Here is a 25,414-nt window from a genome sequence, read left to right as displayed (position 1 = left end):
ACCCACGCCCCTAATTTCGTGCCCCGGGTCTCAGTTCCAAAGCCCTCAGTTCCAGGACGCGGGCTGTAGCCCAGTTCAGTGGCGCGGGAATGGTGCCTTTTGCACCGCTCCCGTGCCTGGGCGCCTGGTTCCTGCTTACTCAGGGAGGGACCTTCACCTCAGTGAGGACCTCCAAGTGTCTCCCCGCAAGCCTAGGTCGTCTCCCAAGCCTAGGTCGCAGGCGCGGGGACCTGGGCAGCCGCGATCCTGGTCTGCACTTGCTTTTCAAGCGCGCCGAGCGCGCCCGCTATCCGCGCAAGCTTACCGGCAGCCCGGGCTGTGTGAGTGTCTCCCGGGGTCTTTGTTCTTCTCTAATGGCGCCCGGAGCTGTTCGCTCACCGCCACGGCGAATCGGCTGCAATAGTTCCTTTCCACTCACAGTCCCGCTTGCTTCGTAGTTTGTTCTTGTTGGGTTGTTTTCCTCCTCTCTGCCGGTTGGAGAGTGCCGCCTCTGTGGGCGGGGGAGGGGAGCAGGGTTCTGCGCTTCCCTCCCTTCTAGTCCTCTTTTATGGCCACTTTCTTCTTCGCGTAGTTTGCTAGAGTCACCCGTTTATCTTCCGTGTCCCAGTTCTCACTGGGACCTGCCGCTTTTCCTCCCTATTAACTTTTTTTAATGGGAGATCTTACTCGCAGCGTCTCCTCGCCGCCATGTTGCTCCGCCCCCTCCCAACCTAAGTAAATCTTAATGAAGAAAGATTCTATCATAATTTTGAAAAGCAAAAATAATGCTCCGTGATGTCAGCTGTTATGGAAATTCTTTGTGTGTACTAGACAAATGATAATTAACTCTTGGAAAGTGATAGATCACAAACTTTATGTGTATGTGATTGTATATGTATGTCACACATACTTCTAAAAATGAAATTATTCTGAAAACTTACATCAAAATATCAGCTCTACTCTTTGGTATGTTATAATGATTTGGATAATGTATGTGTCACATTTGAAATATCTACACATTTCTTTCTTCAATTTAGGATTTAAATGCAACCTTTAAGAAGGAGAAAAAAGGCTTTTTTTTTTTTTATAACTCTTGGAAGCAGACCTTAAAAAGCAATTAGTAACTGGGATTTCATAGCAGATATTTGGTATATAGTTATCTTTTTGTGAGAAATCCTTTAATGTATAATGAGCCAATTTTTTCCCTTTGACACTGTCCCTTTCATAGCAAAAGAAATGGCAAGATCTATATCAGGTAGCAACACCTCTAAGTGTGTACTTGCCTCACTTACATCCATACTTGGATGCCTCTAGAAATTCTAAAAGATGTGATATGTTCTGTTAATTCTTAAAAACTTTAAACTATTGACCTTGATAAGTTCCATTTTCACATATCTGCATATGTTGACACATGGAGTACGTGGATGACTCATTATTTCTATTCATTTTGGAAAGAAATGTTAATTTAAAACCCAGGTTCTTTAAAATTATCTTTGCATTAAACAAGCACCTGGGGAATTTTTAACCAGGTCAGTGCATTTCCAGCAGCCATATCATCCCCCTGAGGTCAAATAAATATGCACAGAATAATTGAACTGCAGGATTGCCAAACACTTATTTCAGACATCCAGCCTATCATTGGAAATTCCCCTTGGATGCATGTACTGCAGTAGGTATCCATTATGGAAAGGATCCAAGTGATTAATCAATGATATTGTATCTTGATTTGTTTGTCAAGATTATGCTCAGATTTATCTGTGATGCCATTGATTGCTTCATAGCACCGATTGCTAACATGATGTCATATCAGCGTATTGACATGAGCCGTACCAATTCTGATTTGGGTCAAGGCTTATATGATTCTATTATCATACTTCTCATAGAAGAGGACCCTCAATAATTTAGATTGTGAATGCATTTTTCTCCTGACAGTTTTCATGGCCCCTCTAATAGTATTTTTAATGTGTGTATGTATATATGTGGGTTTGTGTATGTGTCTGCAGATATTTTAAAACATAACATAGAATGGAAGAAATTTCTATATTTTTCTGATTATTATTCTTGTTTTCTTGAGTAGCAATAGTCATATTGTACATTCTGATACCAGACATGTATTATACTGTAAAGTAGAATCGTTTCTCTTGAGTTTTTCAACAAAGCCTATCTCATTAGTTTGTTGTCATCTTGAATACTGTTCCTGTAACATTACTGTTTATTTCTGATATGAATCACTATGTGGATTTTCTGTTAAAATAAAAAGAGTTTGACATTAATGACAATGTCTGTTCAAATAGAAACAATGGAATAAAAGTGACACAGGATATACTAAATTTTGCTTCAACGTGTGAAATCTAAATCTCTTGACAATTCTTTTAAGCAGGGTTTTGAGTTTAAAAGACTTCTAGAGTTTTGATGTTGTAGATTATAATTCATAATGGTATCACTAAACCCTAGTATATGAAAAGAGAATAAGATACTGATGTTAATGTCTCCTGAAGAATAAATAAGTAATATAATATATTGTTTTACATATATATCTAGCTTTATTAAATTTTTACATTAAGCAAATGGGAAAAATTTTTAAAAATGCCAAAATATAACTTTTGTCTGTCAAAATTCTGTTTAAAAAATTCTTTGTCTACAACAGGTTTGTGTCTGTGAAAACAACTTTTTGCCAGCCACTCCATTTCTCCCTATGATGAATATTCTCATCTGCAAAGTTTGTGTCAGTTTTCTACAATAATGATGCCAGTAACAATGTGATTTTTTTTTCTTTGTTGCTGCAGCTGCACTAATGGAAAGATTGCCTCTAGCTGTCAGTTATGTGATGGCTACTGTTATAACGGTGGCACATGCCAGCTGGACCCTGAGACTAATGTACCTGTGTGTCTGTGAGTATTTTAGTATGGTGTGGGCATTTCATGATATGAATCTATATGTACATGAATCCCAGCTTTATTGTTCTCCTTTCCTGGAGTAATGCGTTTTAAATTAATGTTTCATGGACATCTCTGATCCAGTACTGTCCCTCATTGGTTCGTGTGTTACAAAATCTTCTTCATCAATTTGCTAATAATTTCATAAGGAAGAGTTCATTCAGTTGTTAGCTCCATACCCATTTTAGCCATTCATAGATCTTTGAACTGGGAAATGTTGGGGGAAACTGTTCTAATTTCATTCACTTTATTCAGATACGTGAAGCCAAGAGATAGTCAAATATATGTGAACACTTGGTACTTACATTATAACCATTCTTTTCTAAAGAACTTGAGGGATCTTCTCAAGTGTTTATACTATGTGAAATTTGCATCAGGTTTAAAGTGTTGTATTATGCAAACCTATTAAGCCCCTGATTCCTTTGGAGTACTTAACTTGACTCTAAGACTCAAACTGATGTGATCTCTGTTTTGAATTTTTTTATCACTGCTTGACCAGAAGGATGATGCCCACATATGACCCACTTCTGCAGCCTCCCCCCTTCATCAGAGTACATGTAATGAGTATATATGAGAGGAAAGTGAGCATACCTGAGAAAAATTTTATTCATATGTTACTATATCTGTATGAAATAAATTTGAAACATATTTGGAAAAAAAAGTCAGACGCTTTATTTAGCTGTATTTTACTGAAATTCTGCAGATGCTCTGTGGGGTTTAAAAGTCAGCGCTGTGACCAGAAAGAGAACCCTTGTGATCACTACTGTCAGAATGAGGGGATTTGCACTTTAACTGCGTTTAATGAGCCGAGATGCAAGTAGGTTTAACCTTCCACTTACCACTGCGCTTCATGTGACATCATTTCAGGCCACAGTTCATTGGTTTAAATCATGAACATCCACATGCATTTCACAGTGTATACTTAATCTCGGGGCTCATCTGTGTCATGCACACTTAACCTTTGCTTCGCTCACTGACAAATGTCTGCACCACAATCAGTTCAAATGTATAGAAATATAGCAGAAGGAATGAAAAAGCTCGCGGACCTGTCTAATGAAAATGTTTTTTAGAATAGTGGCTTTTAATTAAGGAAGTACAGAAGCAGATTTTTTTAGACTTTGCTACCACATATTATATTTGGATTTTTTTTTTTATTCAGTGACTCAACTATTGGTAAAACAATACATCATTTTGTTTCTGAAAATTTTACTGAGGATTGTTTTAACTTTAATCACTAAGATATCTTTACAGAAGAAATAGATGCATGCTAAAAATATTCCAGAAACTTCATTTAATACTTCCAATATTTCTTCGTTCAATGACATGAGACGTGTCAATGAACATAAATTGATTTCCTCAGAAATTTCAGGACCACCTTTGGGGTAACTGTGTTCATCACAATGCAAATTATGCTTGCATTTTACAGTTGAGCGTTAAAGATAGATCATATCTGACATCCTCCTTAATACCGCATGTCATAAATAGTGCTCATGGTTGGCATCTGATTATAGTCCCACAGTGATATCTCAGAATACTTAGTAATGGGTTTAAAGCATAATTCTATTAAACTTCAGATGTCTCATTATCAAAACTCTACAATTTTTTTTAATTCAGGAAAATGTCACTCATTAGGCAGTAATTTAAAAATATGGAAAGTAATTAAAAGAATCACATACAAAAAACTGGTATTTTTTACCTTTCTCTGGAAGATGTTTGGATATGATAAAACAATATTCCAACATAATTTGCATCCAGAAATAACTTTTTAAATAGTAGGAAAATGAACTGGAAAGTAGGAAAATGAACTGATTCAATGATCAGTTCATACTCAGGTTTAGTAACCCATGCAATTGAAGACAGAGAGGCGACCCAATTTTAGTCCTGGAAACTGGAAAGATAAATTGGAACCCAGTTTATGCTAAGTGAGGTGAGTCCATAGGATCCTGATAGTAAATGAGTAGTCAATGAGATCTAAGGCAGAGGCTTGAGCTGAAAGAGTTCGCTTTTAAGGATGATGCATGTAAAAGAGAGACCTGGAGATCCCCTGCAGGGTCCCCACACTAAAAGATTTTGCAACATTTCAGGTACAAAGAAATGAGAGCTTGAACATGGCTTATGCCCCTGAGGGGAAATAGTGAGCTACGTATACTCATGGATAGTTCAGTTATTAAATCCAGCAGGATCCTTCACCAAATATTAATCTAGGTACTTAGCAATTTTAGGAAACTGGCAGTGGCTGTCCTGGCACCAAGTTTTCTTCTATCTTGTCCTTGTCTCACTATTACCAGGCAAAGAGAGATGGCATTTCAGGCCCACCTTGCCTCCTCCCCAAAAAAGAGGTCTCAGGAACATATCCCGTCCAGAAATGCTATGTGTCATCAGAATAAATATCTCTCATGATATTTATCCCATAATAATATTCTCTTCTGCTTTTTAATTTTGCTATATACTGTCAGAGGCACTGGTCTTTTTGAGGTGATAATCAGCCTATATGATAAACTCAGCTAGGAAAGATATATTGTTTGGAGGTGTCTAGAGCAAACATCTTTACTTTTCTCTTTATCTCTACCTCTGACTGCATTTGACTTTATGAAAATTTTGTCTAATCCTTGGTTTTGATGACTTAAGAGTAATTCTGATGTTAGGAGTAATGTTTACTCAGTTCTTCAAATCACTTAAGGCATAAAAGAAGCATAGCAGAGACAATTACATTCTATTATCATTCATTTATTCATTCATTCTCCAAATATTTGTAATCTCTGATGAGAGCTTGTGTAAATTTGGAAAGAGAATTAATAACAGCTAAAACTGACGTAAAGACTTTATGCCAAACACTGTGTTACTCTCTATATATTATATGTATAAAGTAGATTTTATTATAAGAACATTTATATTTCATTATTTTTATTATAACAACAATTACAACTGTTAGTATTCTCATCTAATTGTTTTTCCCATCTCACAGATGGTAACACTAAGGTCACATATAAGAAAGTGGTGGATACCTGAGACTCCAATTCCTATTGTTTGATTCTAAAGTCCAGCTCTGGTGATAACTTTTGTGCTGTGTTGCTTCCTTCATGCTATAGTAGCCCCAGTATGACTTTTATATCTGAAGAATATAAAATTCATTTTGGGTTTATGAATGAGTTTTAAAAAATTAAATTATCATTTCATAATGGCTATGTTAGAAAAATGATCAGAATGTTCTAGGGAAATGACTGAATAGAGATCAATTAATAATTATTAGAAAGAGATGGAAGAACATAGATGAAATTACTTTTCATCTATAGATATGTAGTAATTGAAAAATTATTAGGAATTTTACTGAAAACTTTGCTTAGAAGAGGAAAAGCCTAGTTAAACAGCAGATCTGAAAGTAAAAGGTGAATATTGTTGAGAATGGATTTTTTTGACCTAATGGCAAGAAAGAAGACCAAAGAGACATGTTGGTTTCTGTTCATGAGGTAGATTTTATGAAGTGACACAAAGGTGGATTTATAGAAAGAAGAGTAGAGAACTAAACATGGAATTCTAGGATATACCAGTGATCAATATTATGTTATAGAGAGGTCAACAAAAGCAAATGAGAAGGTACAGAAGTTGAAGGAGATTTGACAGAGTAGATTCTTCCAAGTCAAAGGAATAGCGAATATCAAAGAAGTCTAGATTCTTAAAGGGGATAAAAATTATAATGGTTTATTGGGTTTTGCAATTAGATTGCCATTATAAGAGAAGTTTTGAAAACTGTGTGACAGAAACCAGATTTTTTTGGACAAGTGAAAGTTGAGAAAGGAGCAAAAAAGAGTGTAGAGTTCTTTTTTAATGTTTGCCTATATAGCAAATGAACAAATTAACAGTGGTGACTTTAAAGAAAAGTAGGACCTAGAGGAAAACATTTTTATAATAAGAAAGACTTAATTCTTCACTATTTGTTAATGAACCACTATTATGGACTATAAAGATAGAGGACTTTATATTATGGACTATAAAGATAGAGAGATGGTTCAAGCACTGATTTTATGCTCATGTCTCTTAGAGTTGAAATTTCTACAATATGGAAAATTTTCTAATTTAACTTAGACTATTTGTATTTCATATGCTACTAAAATATAGGTAAATAAAACTAAAATTTAATGTGAGGTAACTGTGTCTTGTGCAGTACAAAAATAGTCCAGCTAAGGAGACTTAAACCCTCAGGACACCTTCCTAGTGGCTAGTCTCCTGATATGGAGAGAGATTTGGAAACACATATTTCAGCCTCAGATTTTAAGTGGTAGTGGTCATGCATCTTTAATGAAAAACTAGTATCTACTATTTCATATAGAAGTTTTTACAGGAAGCAAAAATTGCCCTAAGAGAGAAGATATAGTGCTTGCTTTAGTTTTTGTTGGTAGTACATTTTTCTTTTTTTCAGAGTGAAAACCATTTGAATTGTGTCAAACTTATACACATTTGGAAAGTCTATAAAGTATTCAGATATATGAAGGTGACAATTTTCTTTTTCAACACAGAAATTTTATTACTGGATCTTTCAATTTAAGGAATAGATTTGTTCTGTGAAAGCCTTCACTTTTGTCTCTTGATGGCCATTTTCACTTATTACTATGTATGGAGGTAAAAGAAAGTTCCAAAGAGAAGCCTACAAAAAATAGAATTTTTTAAAAAGTTTATCAGGAGAGAGTTTGGATATTTATTAAAGTTGGCACATTGAATAATGTTCAAAACATATTTTTTTAAATTTGATATGTGTTATCTCGACAATATTTGCATTCTTAAATAACATCTAGTGAGATGTGGAATTTTTTGTTGATTTTTAATATCTTACTGTAATTATTTTTATTGAGGGAACATTGGTTACAACAGTGTGTGTGATTCAAAGGTCTAGGATAACCCTCCACTGAGGTAGCTTACCACAGCAGACCTACCATCGAGGGTCCCTTAACCCTCCACCATAGTCCCTTAAACCCCTTCCCACTCCCCATTTTGTAGTCTTGTATGCTCAATTCCAGTCAGTTTTCTAGCATTTGTTATTGGTTTGGTTTGTCTAACCCTTTCTGTTTCTCTGTATTCCATGTATAAGTGAAACCATCAGGATTTGGAACACAGAAATTTTCAACACTGCAAATACTATTGAATTCACTAGCAAGCTGTGTTTCTACCCACTTCTAAATTTTCTCCCTAGAGTCAGACTTTCATTAATACTGGATTTAATTGGCTTTAAATCATGGACCTACCTCCACAACATGTCTTCCAGAAATATCCACAGTAAATTTTACCACCAATAATACAGACTTGTTCGTGACTATGTCACCTCTCATACCACTACTACAATACTTGAACAGGTAACAGCACATGCATAACCTCACCACATAACCACAGGACCATTTAGCATCTAGGTTCCTTTACTTAAACAGGTCATTGATCTAAATGTGTCGCCTGCATTTTTTTTTCTACTTAGCTCTTATTATCACACTAGTCTTAACTGAGGGATCATCTCTTTTTATGTTGATATGACTAATAGTAAATGACAACTGACTGAAAATGGGCTGAAGATTTTTAAAAGAGAAATACCAAATTTTATTGAGAATCAAATATATAAATATATATATATCTAGGGCTTCCCTGGTGGCACAAGTGGTAAAGCACAGCACTATGAAGCAATTGCAGCCTCTACAGCATGAGCTCCATCCCCAGCCAGCCAGGGAGAAACCCACATGGCACAGCAAACCTCTCCTGACTCGCCCACTGCTCCCCTCAGCAGTGTATTTCAGTCAGTCTGCCTGTTCTGTTCCCCACTCTGTCTCTGGTGAATCCTCTCGCCCCCCCACCACATCTGGCCTATATGCATAAATAAATAAATCAAATAAATATATATATATATAATTTATATAGTATAGATATTGTTTTATATTTTATTAACATAGGAAATATTTTCAGTATCTAGATTAAATATATGTGAATATAATTGATATATTACATTGGTATTCTCCAGAGAGACAGAACCATTAGGATATATTTTTATATTTCCTATTGATTCTACATATGTATGTATGTGTTTGAGTGTATATATTCATATGCATACACATACATATGTAAAGAAAAAGATATTACAGGAATTGACTCTTGGAATTATGAAAACCAAGAAGTTCCATGATGTGCTATCTGCAAAATAGAAAATAAGAAAAGATGATGGTATAATTCAGTCTGAACCTAAGCCTGTGAAACAAGGGGACTAAAGGTGTAGGTCCCTGTCCAAATCTAAAGGCCCACAGATCAGGGGTGTTGATGTGCAAGAACAGAAGATGAAGGGCATCTCTCAAACAGAGAGAAGGTTCTTGCCTCTCATAAGATATTGCAACTGTTAGCAACTTGGACTTAGTCTTGTAGCCTTCAGAACTGTAAGAAAGTAAGTTTCTGGTGTTTCAGCAAACAGCACCTAGAGACACATGAAAGAATTGGATAGGACAATAAGAAGGTCAAAAGTCCCCCCCTTTATAACTCCTGCTCCTGTGATCCTCCTGTCATCTAAATTTTAAATGCAGATTCAGACCATCACTCGGGTCTCCTGTATTGGGAATGTCAGAGAAAATCATGTATTGACTGATGTCACTGTCACTATGAGATACACAGTGAGGAATTTGTATTGATTCCACAAGATACAGCATGGAAACAAAGGAAAAGTATGAGTTTGGAGTCATGCTGACCTGGATTCATACTCTCTTTCCTCCAATTACTATTGGTGTGACCTATTGGCTTCCCTAACTTTAGATTTCTCTTCAGAAAGATGATTCTCTTATGTACACACATATGAAAACCTCCATGAAAATGTGTTCTATGAGTAGAGATAAGATTAGTGTGAAAACCTTTGTTTACAGTCACTCATTTATTTAGTTTAACCATCTATGGCGCTACACTTATAACTAGCTTTTTTTTTTTTTTTTTTTTTTTTTTTTTGGTTAGTTCTGTGCATATTGTTCAATTTGAGGCAACTTGTTGAAGTTTTCCTGGCAGCCCAAATTCCAGCTCCTGTCTTTGGCAAAAGGTCATGACTGAGATCTTAGCATTGTAGTTAAAGTAGAAACATTTGAAAATTCCATATTTGTTTTTGTATACACTGCATGTTTTATCTGACCTTTCTCATAATATAAAGCTTGAGAAATCACCCAGAATTCTCTAGACTCCTGAAGGCAACAAGTTATCACTTTCTCCTCTTAGATATGTTTTAGTATAAAATGATATAAAACATGCTTTGTCAAACTGGATTAAAAGAACTCCTCAATACCAATATCAAATACATTTTTTCATCCTATTATCGTTATTAGATCATGAATATGTTTCAGAAACAAAATTAGTAGTTCTGATAATTACTCAAAATAACCACATTTCCTAATAATTACCACAGTTATTTTGTTTATTATTTATTCTGTATTTTTATGCAGACATACATTTGTAGAGTACTATGAACTTCAATGAGATCAGATGATAGACACTTTCTTATGTATACTTTTCATATATTATGCAAACCACTCTTTGTCAGTATAAATAATAAGATTTTTTTAATGGATCTAGAGTTCCATTATCTGAATTGTCCCTACTTTGTCTAGTCAGCTATCATTCATAATTAGATTTGTCTTTTTGTTTTATTGTTTTTTTCTGTTTAAACTATTTTTTCCAGAATTCTGTATGTCAAAATCTGTTTACTTATCTCATTAGTTTTCCAGGGCTAAATACCAAAAGTGGAAATATTAGGTCCAAAGTTAAAGGCTTTATGAATCAAAGTAGCTATTACTTTGAGTGAGTTCCATTATACTTTTATGTCACATTTTTCTTATTCATAAAGACAGCATATTTGGATTTATTATTTACTAATGCACTCTTAAATTATAAAGTAATGTGCTTAAATCTGAGTTCCATTTGCATTTCTATTTACAAAATTATTTTAAAATTTGATCAGAGTCACATTCCAAGATATAAAATCTCTTAAAATTCCTTAAAATATCTATGAAGACACTGAGAAGACAGACTTCCACTAACAACAAACTTAGGAATTACAGAAAATGTACTGTTAATGCTAAGGAATAACTGAAGAGTTTAATTGTAAAATTCTATGGATTACAGCTAATTATGTTTATCTTTTTCAATCATTTACTACTTATTTTCCTATATTCATATTTTGTACATGTACTTCAAAATAATATACCAGCATATATCTAGGTATATATGTAACCTATTTATGTCACATAAAGACACTATTCTTTTCCACATATTTCCTATTATCAACCTCCTAGTCAAGTATATCTATAGTCTGTAAGTACTACAAACCCAGATTAGCTTATACTTTGCCTTTTTATAGAACAAAAAATATTGCCAACATGCTATTCCTGTATCCTGTATCTATTCATCAACATATATTTATTGATCACCTACTGTATTCCAAAAAATATCCAAAACACTAAAAGATATATCAGTGAACAAAACAGACAAAAAGTATTTGACATGTGTAATAAAGATTAATTGATGAACTGCTGTTAATTGAATTGGGGTAATATATGCCTTTTGAAAATAGTTTTTGGTATTATTCATATTCTCTTTTAAAAAAGAAAAAAAGAAAAAAATCATTTTAAACTGTTATCTGAAAAGGGAGACAACAAAAATTTAATTCTGATATTACAGTGCTTCTGAAATCATATCAATTCAATCACTTGCTGTTTTGAAAATGGCAGAATGACAAAACTCTGAGAAGTTTGCTATAATATGTATTATTGCTTATTGCCTGTAGTAAGAACAATTCTCCATGTGGTTAAAAAAAAAACAAAACTAGACAGCACTGTTAGTTTTTATGTTTTACTTCATCTCAAGCACAGACTAAAAATAACTTACTGTGAACTATTTCACCAATCTATTTTGTTTCCTTTCCTTTTTTTTTTTTTTTTTTTTTTTGGTGGTGGTTTAGATATATATAGGCATCTGTTTTTTGTGTATCTTTTTGGAAAAAACTGATTTTCCATGAAATGACCTCCTTTCTCTGATCATCTGTGTGTGTGTTTACATTTTTCATATTACCCTATGTTTTATGACTAAAACACTCATGTATGGTGTTTGGACATGGAACATATTTCTAGGAAATTGTCCTGGAAATGCTATCTGTTCTATGCTGTGACCCCTTTAAATTGATATATGTTTCTCTCCAGTAGATTATAAATTCCTTCAAGTAAGAGGTTGTATCTGATTTATCAATTTTGCCCTGCCATCCACCATGCATTCCGCATGCATGCAGTATGTGCTTAACTAATGTTGTGAAAAAAATTTTCTTAGTGACTGTATTTTCTTGAGATCTGACAGCTTATGGTGCACTCATCTTTCTATCATCTGTGTAATACATCTTACGTTTAAAATACATTTTTAAAATTTTCAAGAGTCAAGGGAAACACAATGATGATTAATTTACCATGATATCTGATTCTCTTTCTCATCTTTAGAGCATCTTCTAAATTACCACAGAGTGTTTACTGAGTGCTCTGTACCTCAAGCTACATTTATTTGTAAATAAATAGATCAGCTTAATAACACCATCTCAACTTATTAGGGAAAATTAATTTTACTTATTTTTGTTCTCTCTTGTTTCCTTTTGTTTGTTGCTTTACTCTGGAATCCTTTCTCAAAAATGGATCAGTAGCAATAAGAAATGAATAGCCTTTGAGAGTCTCTAAGTCTATTTGAGGAAAGAAATGAGACAAGAAGGAATATGGTTGAGCCCTACAGATTTGAGTAAGATAAATGGAGCTTATGGGGGAGTATTAGACAATGGCAATAGTGAAATAATTCTGAAGAAAGCAGTATGTTTAGCTCGGAATTGGAAATCCATTCTATAAGCACTAGAGGTGCATTGATTACTTTTGAAATATGAAATGTCACAGTCATATGAATGATTTTGAAAGGTCTTGATAACATGATGCTCTGTTGGAGAAAGATCCCATGAGTTTAAAAGATTAGATATTAAACTGAATCCCACTTTGCAATTTAAAGGAGGACATGATTTCAATTAGAAAATATTTTTAAAACTGTTTAATAAAATGATCCAACTTATAAATGATCTTATATCATTTTTTCTTCTCTATTCCACTTTTGTTTTCTTAATATGGAAATGCTAATAGTTTCTACCTCTCAGATAGTTTTGAGGATTACATTTAATATATGTAAAGAATATAGAGTATTGTCTTCAGCTTTGTAAACAATTTTTTTAAAAAAGTAAAATCTAAAAGCTGTGCAGTGCACCAGACATAAAATGCAAACCTGTTATAATTCTGGGAGTTTGAACATGAGAAATAAAAATATGTTTTTTTTTAAATATTGCTTATTGAACACTAAAAAAATATAGAATGAATAAAAGCTTATCAGTGCAATAATAGTGATACTAACAGTGACTGGGAAGGAAACTATATTAAATAAAGCCCAACCGGAAACCTCTTGAGAGATTATAAAGAAAACAAGCTGACAAATCCATGCTCAATTACCTTAGACAATACACATAGGAATTACCTTTATAAACATTTTTAAAGTAGATTTTAAAATGCAGAGGGATACAAAGTAAATGTGGGTGCCCAAGGGATGTTCATTAGAGAGTGATCTGCATTAGGCATTTCATCTTTTTCTTTGACTTTTTGATTGTTCCAATCTAATTATTTTTTAGTAAAAGTTCAGCATTATTTTTCTAAGTCCTTAGGTTGAGAAATACATAAGCACATGCACAGGTACCTCAGAAGCCTTTGTTGGAGTTTTGGCAAAGATAATGACTTCTGTTTTTCACAAATTTTAAAAAGGTAGAAATGACTCTTCCATATTACAACAGCTACTTAAGTCTTCAGTTTCTCCAAATACTCTCCTTGCAGAAAGGAGAAACTCAGTTGTCTTTACCTGTCCTGCTGTCAGACTGAGCAGTCCTCCACATGAACAGTGACCTTGTGACCCCACAGAGAATATTCGCTAAGAGTGCAAGGAAATTGGAATGACTGATTTCAAACAGATCACAACTTTTCAGCAGGGATATTGAGCAATTCAACTTTTGCCATCTGTGTTGTCCACATTGCAAGAGTCAGGTCATTTGATGTCCCTTATTTGTTATGTGTTCCTTGGCATATTTTCAAAGCATAAATATGAAATGTGCATGTCTTTGGGGCAGTGAAGGCCAAGAAAAGCTGTCATATCAATATCTATCCTTTATGATTTCAGGTAGCAAGTGGCAGCTTGTTCTAGCTTTTGTCATGCCAAGGAGGAAAAAGGAAATAAAGGAAATACAGATATGACATTTTTTGCACAAGTTTACACTCCAGTTTGTGCTTTGAGAGTACAAGTGAGAATGTTTAATAGAGAACAATTATTACATAGGGCAGCTATTGTTATGAAGGTTTATTGTCACATTTCCCCTTAATTTTAGAATATGTTCTTGATCCTTAATCAGTAGATGAAAATAACCAAAGAAACCAAGCATAATATAACTACATATTATTTTCGTTTATGTAATTTTTACCTTGTTAACAATTTAAATTGCTCTCTTCTCTATTAGATTGATCTCCAGATTTTACTGCTATTAAAAAAAAAACACACAATTTTCTAATGCTAGTTGCAACAAAGGTTCATTTCTTGTTCTGTGTTCTATGCTGGAATAAGTCAGGAAAACTACATTAACTAGCACTTTAACTGATCCCAAATTAACTTTATACAATTCCACAAAAAAATATCAGACACATGTGGTTTAACCAGCAACACTGGTTTATAAGTAAATAGAAATTAAAAATTATATTATTATCACATAGGGAAATATTTCCCTTCTCCTTTTTCATAGCATTAGTAGCTGATGAAGGTAGTATGTAAAAAGAGTATAGAAACTTAAGCCCATTACCTCTTTCATTGGCATATAAGCCAGAAATCATAATTGTATTGATATTGTTATCATATGTACTATTTACAGTTAAATTCACAATATGTTCTTCTGCATTGAATTAACTGAGATGAATATACATCATACATAGAGTACATCCTTTAATCTCCCAGGAAACTTGATTTTGTTCTTTACATTTATAATAATCCATTTCATCTTACTAAAAAGAAAGCAAAGGACAAAGGAAGGAACAGAGGAAAGAAGAAAAAAAGATTTGAAGTTGTCAAAAAAAAATACAAAGCTGAGAGATAAAATATAAAATGAAAAGGAAATGGATTTAGGGGAAAATAAAGGTTAGAATCTAAGAAGCTAGATCTGTGGACAGTGCTTACAAAAGCAGAAAGTATTGCTCTCTGTTATTATAAATTAAATATTTGAAATGGGTGAATTGTGTGGAGATATATCCTTTGTGAGGAGGGGAGACTTATTACATATATCCATCTAATGTCAAAACACACATGTCATCTGTGTCATATCAGACCAGCACTTTAATTTTATACAATCACATAATTGAATTAAATTATTTCTTTGTTACAGAAAATTGATTTTCATGTCCAAATATCAATTAGATAAACACCTGTAGAATTTTTGTCATGGGAAGAAAAATATGTCTTTGTTGACTGCATCCAGGTGTCACAAAATTTACATCATTGAATATGTAAAATTGTAACATATTCAAGTGGCTTGAATGTGATCATCTAGTTTCACAAAGTAACAATTAATGAATAAGTGATGGCAAGAAGGAGCAAGATTTTTGCCTATTACTGTGGCTCTTGTAAAGTGTTTCCAATAGTAGGTAAATATGAGAAAGACTGCTAACTTGCTGAAAACATGTTCTTATATTCTTTATTATAAGATATAATTCAGGTATATTGCATTTCACTCTATTTGTGTATATTTATATGTGTCCAACCATGCATCCTTCATGCCTTCCATGCATTCAATGCATTCATTCATTTTGTCAAACGGCAAACATATTGATTGACCAAACATGCATATTGGACATATTATAGACACTTCAAGAAATGAGTAACCACAAAGTTGAATAATGGTTGTCTCTGCCAATCTAGAATAGTAATAAGCAAATGCATATTTCAATATTTATGAATGCAGGGGGTAAGGTGAAAAAATAAATGTGAATGCATATATAGAGAAATTTAAAAATAGAAGTACCATAAAGATATTTATAACTGCAGTTTTAGGGAAATATTATGCCTACTCCAAACACATGTAATTGATACAGAAACCATTGCAGTTTTCATTATAAAGGATTACTATAGGGCCACCCTGGTGGCACAGCGGGTTGAGCGCAGCCCTGTGAAGCTGTTCTCAGCCTCTGCAGCATGGCTTAAATTCCCGGCCAGCCTGGGAGATTCCCAAATGGCGGGGCAGACCTCTCCTGTCATGCCCGCTGCTCCACTTAGCAGTGTATTTCGTCAGTCTGCCTATTCTGTTCCCCACTCTGTATCTGATGAATCCTCTCACCCTCCCGTGCCTCTGGCCTGTACCCCAGCTATTGTATAAATAAAATAAATCTTTTTTTTAAAAAAGGATTACTATAATACTTCATAGTATTTTAGATTTATTAAAGGCAATTACCTGTACTTCCCAAATCAATTCTTAGGTCATTGCTACATAAACCTTCTCACTTTGAGTCTCAAAAATGTAATCTGATCTTGCATTAGGAAATAAAAGTGTGTTTGTGTACACCTTCTGTCACAAGGTTTTTGATATCTCTGTCTACAATACATCCCTATAAATGCTAAAAACAAACAAACCTGGTGAGGCTTTTACAAGTAAATAATATTTATGCCAGATAGATTTGTTAATGCATACTGAGACGACATACCAACTCTTTCTCAATCTATTTCATTTACTCATTTTTTATTATTGTTTTGACTAAACAATTAAATTTATTCTATTTTTTAATTAATGTTAATTTACAACACAGTAAATGATTTAGAGGTATAGATTCACACCTCTTCAGAAACATGGGACCATATCAACAAAGCACACATGATCCTCCACTGCATAGCCCAGGTCCAGAATTTTGAGGAACAATGGAAATAAGTTGTTATTGACACATGCAAATGGTTTCTTTATCAATTATAAGTGTTTTGATTCTGGAAAGGTCTAATGGTATCTTTTGGTGTATATGTGGAAATCTTGTAACTACAAGTGCTTTACTAAAGTACCAGAAAAGAGATGGTCATTTGTATATCAAAATCACTCTTCACGGAGATAAGCTCTCACGAGCACTACAAAAATTAAACGTGTTCAAAAGTAGAGTTATACACTGCACTTCATCAATACATTCACACACTCCGAACTTGGCGGTGCTTCCTGATATCCCTACCATTGCCCTTAATTTGTACAGGATTGATATAGTTTGTACTTAATAACTGCAGCTGGATATACCAGACATTCCCATAATGATTTTTTTTTTTTTTTTTTTAGAATTTACCACCAAGTACTGTAGAAATCCTAAAATTTAGAAAGGAGCCTTATTAGGTTCATTATAGAGACATTTTTTTTAAATTTTATAATATTGTGCTCAAACATAAAATAATCAGGTATCAAGCTTAATTTGTCAGCATGGTACTAAGCATCATGATTTCCCACTCCCTCCCCTCCTGCTCTTCAACCCCACAACTGTGTGTATTTTTTAGCCAATTTTGGAACTGATGATTCTCCTTGGCATCATACAGATTGAACTTTCTACTGCTATTGCAGCAAGCATTCAGTTTTTCATCCCACCTTGAGTTAAGGAGTTGTAAGCACTGATTGTGATGAAATAGTCTGCTGCTGTTTCTTCAGTTATGTCTACCATTTACTTAATACTAATTGTATCATTGATCCTTTTCCCTTTCAGTTGATATATTTAATGTATTTAGCTAAGTAGAAATTATCTACTCATTCTAAAACACACATTATGCTTATCAAATCTGTTTTCAATAAAATTCCCTGGAAAATATATAGATGGTAAGGTTTCCCATTATTTAAAATTTCTCTTTTTTTCATACTTATTCAGTCACCGTTTCCCACACCAGTGTCTATTTCTACTCAAGTGGCCTGCTTAGAATTTTATAAACATAAATCAAAAAGCATTGTAACAATCCCAGTCTTAACAAAAATTGACTATTAACAAAGATATGGATATTACTTGGAGAAATACATTCTTTTATATTTCTATTCTTAAATCACTTAAATAATAATCCATTTTATTAATTTTATTTCCTTCATGGGCACATCTTCAGTTGAAACTACTCATTAATTTTTACATTTCCTAATATAATTATTGGTCAAAGTTCATTGAACATTTCATTTTTAAAACTTCATTACATTAACTCTTCTCAGAAGTCAGGAACACTTTTTCACCAAATTCTCCTAAAATTAAAGTTTTCTTACTAATTTTATCAGTACTAGATAACAAGTAACACTTCAAATTCAATGTAATATTTTAATCTAGGTATTATAATATTGTTATATAATAGAGTTAGAAAGAAATAAGTATACTTATTATAATAAATACAGATAGAAGATACTACCTTGAAGACAACAAAACAGGGCATTACCTTGTGATTAGCACAATCCTGTTTGAATAGAGAAGTACTGAATAAATGTAAACTGTAGTACAAAGCTGACTACAAAAAAGTACCATATGAGTGAAATAAGAGTTAGTTGTTATAGTGGTGCAAAATTGCATGGAGTAATAATGTATTCACCTCCATAACAATAGCTGTATATGACACCATGCACATATTAGGCACCTTCAATCCCATTTTGCCATATTTTTTTTCTGTGTACAGAAAGAAATGGGTATATTAAAATATTTTTCTTTCTGAAGGTCTCCATCATCATGGCTAATAGGGATAACCCAACATATGAGATATACGAGGAGAAATTCAATATCTGATTGCTTGAAGATTCATCTGAATTTCAGTTAGTCAGAACATTCCCATGAACTTTAAATTTGATAAAAAAGAGCAGATAATAATATAACAATTTTATTTTGAAATCATCCCAAAACAAGTGACTCTAGACCAGTTGTGGAAAATCCTGTGATTCATGGAAGTTGACCATGTGACAGTGAATTATATATCTAAGATTTTAATACTTATATATCAAATTTTGATTCTCTTTGCAATAATCCCTATGACTTTAGAGCTATTATTATTTTGCATAGTTTAATTATGTCATACTTATGCTATTATATGTAAAAATCCCCTATTAAAGATTATATTGATAATTTCCTTTTATATATGCCAAACTTATTTTGATATTCTAAAAATGTTTACTGTGCTTAGAAATATCTGCTGCACTATTGCCTTTCCACATAGATATTCACCTATGTTATAGGAAGGTAAAAATTCTGTAACTCTACAAAAATTGCACAGGCTGTTAAAGGCTACAATAAATTAGTCAGATTATTTGTCTGGTACTATTCAAGTGAAATTACCAAAAACTGTTTTCCGTTTTACAGAAACATTATATAAGTAATAACCAATTTTATGTAATCTTTTAAAAATTATTCCCAACTAAAGAATAAAAATTTGACTAATAATAATGTACTATGGTGGAGGATTATGGAAGAGTTTGTGGTAGGTATGATACTGTATCTCTAAATCATATACAGTGTTGTAACCCAATGTTACCTCAACTTACAGAAGTCTATGGGTAATACTAATAATTTATCTCAAATATTTCTTGACATATTATTTGTAAATTCCTTGTATCAGTGTCACTTTGTTAAAATGCAGACTTCTGTTTGTAACCCATAAGTACCTATTGAAAATATTGGCATATGGTACTCCAGAATCTCAATATAACACATTTTTCAGTGGATAATCATTAGTCTACCTAGACTATAAAGGAGAGATGATAAAACATGTTATAATTAAGAAAATTTCATACATGTAGCTATATGAAAGTGGAAGAATGAGATTAAAAATAAGATTGGTGCAGCAGACCACTCCTGTCTCACCTGCTGCTCCCCTCAGCAGTGTATTCCAGTCTATCTGCCTGTTCTGTTCCCCACTCTATCTCTGGTGAATCCTCTCACTGTCCAAACTCTGTCCTGTGCCCAAGTTCTTGCATGCATAAATAAGTAAATCTTAGAAAACAATGTAGCAGTAAATATTTTTTTTGTGTGTGTGTGTGTGTGTGTGTGTGTGTGGGACCCTTGCCGGTGGCTGGGGATCGAACCAGTGCTGCAGAGGCTGCGGGCAGCCTCACAACCCAGTGCTCAACTGCTGTGCCACCAGGGGAGGCCCAGTAAATAATCTTTTTTTTTTTTAAGTCAATGATATAGGAAAGAAGAAAAGGAAAGAAGACAAAAGGAATGTTGTCAGTCAGTCACCATTTAACAGGCAGCTATTAACTTCAAGAAAATCTAGAGCAATAGCTTTATAAGAGGATATGAAGAAAAAAAGAACATGGAATTATTTAAGTAAATAAGTAAAAATACACACACACATGCACATACAAACACATTCCCTATCCCTGCTTCAATAATACTTAGTTACAATACATAAAACTTATAAAAAATTAAATAATTCAGAATAGCATCATGATCAACATATAGATAAAACTGGTTTTCATTGTTCTAAAATGGAAAATAACTGTGAAATAAGTTCAAAAGTAATGATATACAGGTGTTTGTGATAATAGGAAATAAAAGATTTCTTGGAAGACCATGTGGGACCTAAGTTGAAGATCATTGTCACAGGCTGAATAGCAGGGAGCAAGAGATTGCAACAATACACATTAAAGGTGGCCAGGGCATGAGCTATATATTTCACTTGAGGGATAATGAAAAAGAGACAGATGCCAGAGATATAGTCACCATGACTATGCAAATAATTCAGTGGGAATTGGACAGGAAATTTTGATGATATGCACATATTCTGATTTGTAAATGTTCTGCCATTAATAGCTTTGATCATTGTCTATTCAGAGTACAAAGATTTATGAATTTCTGTAAAGTTGGTAAAAATACTTGGTCTTAAATCAACCATTGGAAGGACTTGTAAAGCAGCAAATACCTTAACTAGTAATTTTGTAAGCTAGGCAACAAGAATAATGATTCTGTTTGATTTAACATCCCCAAAGAGACTATTTTTTAAGACTGAAAAAAATGTAGAACAGTGGAACATATCTTACTTTATCTTTGGCAATAAAGCATTATTTTATAAGGAGTATAGGGGAAATTACAAGGTGATCATTAATTATTAAGATGTATAACTTAAAATTAATTATTTCACCTGCATGGTCTTTGAAAGGTATTTAAAGTATGTAGTAAGTAAAATATTCCCTGGAGATTAGGGATGTAAATGTGCCTCCACAATTTAAAATAAAAGAGCATTATGATTACTAGCAGGTGATTTCATTTATCTGCCATAATTTCTGGGTTCCAAGTTATGGATAAAATGAGAAATTAATGTTATTAATAAACATTGCCTATGGCATTTAACTAATTCAAGATTTTAGATAAAGATCTCTTTATCCTTATCTTCCACATTTAAAAATCTCTACTTTTTTAAGGGTTCAAAGTCATGTTTTTCATAACATCCTAAAGCATTTAAAATAAACTATGTGATGTCAACACAAATTAGAACACATTCTGGTCAATTAGGATTTAATTCTCCAATTCCTGAGCAATTCCATTTTATTCCTTACAAGTATTTTGGTATAATGATGAGCCCCAGGTTCTTATTTCTAGTATGAGAACAAAATGTATATCAGGTGACTCCTCTTTATTTACCATGAAATCTGATTTAGGTTTTTGTTATTTTTTTTTCAATCCAAAGAGGTAATATAAAGAGCAAATTTTGATACTTGATTTTTCAACGCAATTGCACAAAACAGTCTTTTACACATATACTATAAAGTAATTTTACTAAGCAATCTGTGTTTCCTCTCCTCCCCCATTGGAGCATATAAAACATCCTTAGTGCTCAGTTAGAAAGATTTAACAGGGCCTCCCTGATGGCGCAGGCAGTTGAGCACCTCATTGTGAAAGTGTCCTCAGCCCTCACAGAGCGCGCGTTCCATCCCAGCCAGGCGAGGGTCCCACATGGCAGGCAGATGTCTCCTGTCGTGCCTGCTGCTCCCCTCAACAGTTTGTTTCTTTGGTCTGCCTGTTCTGTTCCCCGCTCTCTCTGGTGAATCCTCTCACCCTCCTGCAGCATCTGACCTGTACCGTGGTTCTTGTATAAATAAATAAATCTTTAAAAAAAGAAGGATTTAAGAAAGAAAAACTATATAAAACAAAAGAAAGTATTTTATAATAATTAGAAATTACTCCAACAACATGTTTGCAAAATCTTCCTATCATAATTTGAAGTATCTAAGAACTATATCTATAATTAGAAACTGTGAAGAAATAGAAACGTTTTCTAGATCATTCAACTGCAAAACCACTACTGAGGAAGAAAAAATGATTTTTAAAAATCAGTGATTTTATTGGTTGTTCACTTACAATTATTTGAAAATGTGCTCATTCCATTCCCTGACTTCAGTGATATAGACAGGTTCACAAACTTGGCTTATAAGTTATTTATCTATTTTAATGATTTACTTGTAGTATGGTGTGTTTATTGTGATGTATTAAAATATATCTGTAAGCTTTTTTAAGCATCTGAATAAAAAGTTATGATAATGCATGAGTAATTACTGAATCATGATATTAATTTTCATTTAAATCATGCTCCATACACATAGTTTTATAAGTTATCATTATTAATCAAAGAACTATATTCTTGAACAGTAACTTTATTGTCAATTATGCTGAAGTTAAAATGTACTTTTATGTCATGAATTTTTATGTTCATGGTTTGAGTTTGTCAGTAATGATGATTTTGTGAGATTTGCCCATGTTTTAGGACAGTCAATACTGTCTTTCAAATATTTCAAATAATTCACGTTGCATCACAGAGCATAGTTTTGAAAACAGCTATACCTTTATGAAATTGGCTATGACAGAATTGGCAGAGAACTTGAAATTGTGGTTTTTGACTTTGTTAAGCATGCCCAGAAAAATCTAATTGGAATGGTGCTGGAAGATGTTCTTTTATTGTGTACAACTATCTTGATATAGTAGCATTTGAAAATCATTTTAAATAAGAGCTGAAACCAATTAAATGGTTTATCTTAAATTTCCCCTGACAGATATAAAGAGGCATCTTGTGTTAGCCAATAGGCATTGTTCAAACAAACAAAAATCATTCAAAATCTATTTTGATGCAGTTATTTGCTTGTGATTTATGTTTAAATAATGGATTTTATTCAAATCTATAATTTTAATCTTCCTCTAGACATCTCACTGTAGTTCCATCATGCTAATATGGGGAAGTAATCTTTCCCCAATAAAAATTTGGTCATCCTCTTGGGTCCATTGTAATAGAAGTATGGTTTTAAATGGGAAAGCATTGTGTTTTCTTAAATCAGAGCACAAGAGTGAAATTTCTGCAGTTTCACATCTGAGAGAAATGACCATTTGCTGTTTAGTGGTTAGTTCCACCACTTTGAACTTAGAATGAGGAGAAAGAAATATCACAGAAATTTTATAATAACTTGTTTGAGGGGCAAACCCACATTTTATCATGACTATTTGTCATTTTTCAGTACTTTTCAAATTAGGTGCCAGTTTTTATTTGGATTTCGTATTTGCTATGAAATATGCCAGTTTTTAAGTTTAAAGAAAAAATGACTACATTTTTAAAAGCAAATTACCCTCAGCATATTGACAATATGTAGGACATTAACAAAAATCTCTAATATCCATGAATCTGTGATGGCTGGCTCTTCCTTTATTTCATTTAGCTGCAGTCATAGCATCAGCAGAGTTGTGAATTTTGTTATTCAGTAATTTTGTTTGACCTTTCTAGATGTTCCACCAACTGGTCAGGCACACAGTGTGAGAGGCCAGCCCCGAAGAGCAGCAAGTCTGATCACATCAGCACAAGTAAGTTCCTCAGGTTAATATCTTGGGTGATTTATGTACTATATATTTTTTTTTCCTTTTCATACTATTATTGAGGGAGCTGTTTCCTTATTGATGGCCTTGAGTATTGGATGGAATTTTGCAAGAGAGCCATTGCATCTAAGTATTTTTTGAAAGATGAAGCTCAGAACTAAACCCTGGTAACAGAATCCAGCCTATATGTGTTCTTTCAGACAGAGAAAGTTCATCTTAAACTTTGGCCAACCATGTATCTGCAAATCTAGCTTTACTTAGGAAATGTAGAGCAGCTACAAATATCATAATAGGTGAAAGAATGCTCTGAGAAAAAAAAATAATTCTACATTGTAATTACAGCAAGGTGTATTTTGTTGAAATGCCTGTCAAAGTGTGAAAAACAGAGTTGATTGTTAGAGAAGTTTAGTAATGGGAAATTCTTAATAAAGACAATACTTGATTTACTGTTTCTTTGTCTTTAAGGCATTGATTTTGAAGTATATTCAAATATAACTAAACACATTGCATTTGTGTGTGTGTATATAGTTCTAGTCTTTGCACATGTCTGTCATTTGAAAGCTTAATTACACAATCATAGTGTATTTTCCAACAACTTTAAATACTTTTAATACAAAATCTGAAATAATTCCCCTTTCCATACACAATATCATTAATTTGACAGTGAGTGGAATACTTTTGGAAAATTTGTAATATCTAACAAATGTGTGAATATGTTCTTCACTTGAAAAAAATAATATAGCTGATTGACAAATGCTTGCTTTAGCATTATTTCTCTAGTCCTTAACTGCTAGTAATAAAGCTTTCATTAAAAAAAAATACGGTGGAGTTTGTGAAAAGGAAAGTCAAAAGTATTTGATATTTGAACCATGGACTCAGTCCCCCAACATTTGCTGATCTAGTTGTTTGAAATTCCTGTCTCCAAATAGATGCCTTTTCCTTATTTTCTTCAAGCCATCGTATCCAAAGTTCCACTATTTAGAGATTCATTTGGGCTAATAAATATGACTATCTTTGAAAACTAGTAAGTGAGTCTACAATAAATAGATTAGACATAAATATATGAAATTGGAAAAGGGGATGAGTGATATTTTGTCATGGAGCATTTGGGTTTACCTTAGGATTTGAGTAGTGTTCTCAGGGAAGGGAGGAAGAAGATCTTAGCAAAGCCTTTGACACAATGGTATGACATTAGGTGTTGAGGGAACTGGATCATAAAAGGTGACAAAATAAGTATGACCTAATTTGATATTACAAAAGGAGAGGAAAATATTAAAAAAGACATTCCCCTTTCTCTTTCCCAAGATGCAGAGCTCATAATATTACTAGCTATAATTCTAGAGACACATTAATTTGCATTTGATTTTGTGAACTAGTTGCAAAACTCAATCATCATTGAGAGCACTTTAATGAAAAATGCATTTGAGCTACCAATCTGTAGAACACACAGAGAAATATAAGTTGAAAACTGTGAAGGCATAGTATTTTACCCTTTCAGTTATGATATTTTTATCTAAGATAAGTGAGATAAATAGCCATTTAGAGAGTCAAAAACAATTTTAAATATTGATAAATCTCTCC

General features: G+C 33.2%; 1 protein-coding gene across 1 annotated transcript in view; it reads left to right on the top strand.

Annotated features, from left to right (window-relative positions):
* The window catches only part of LRP1B (LDL receptor related protein 1B), a gene marked incomplete at its 3' end in the record, with an annotated part of 1,731,654 nt that overhangs the window by 1,696,260 nt on the left and 9,980 nt on the right, over nucleotides 1-25,414 (top strand). Inside the window, exons 86-87 of the mRNA XM_084254814.1 lie at nucleotides 2,766-2,870; nucleotides 23,745-23,821. Coding sequence (XP_084110940.1) covers nucleotides 2,766-2,870; nucleotides 23,745-23,821 — 182 coding nt within the window. The remainder of the gene's footprint in view (nucleotides 1-2,765; nucleotides 2,871-23,744; nucleotides 23,822-25,414) is intronic.

The sequence above is a fragment of the Talpa europaea genome (assembly GCF_964194135.1).
Source record: "Talpa europaea genome assembly, chromosome: 1".
NCBI classification, from domain to species: Eukaryota; Metazoa; Chordata; class Mammalia; order Eulipotyphla; family Talpidae; genus Talpa; species Talpa europaea.
The sequence above is the reverse complement of the archived record's forward strand: the minus strand, read 5'-3'. Positions and strand labels throughout refer to the sequence as shown.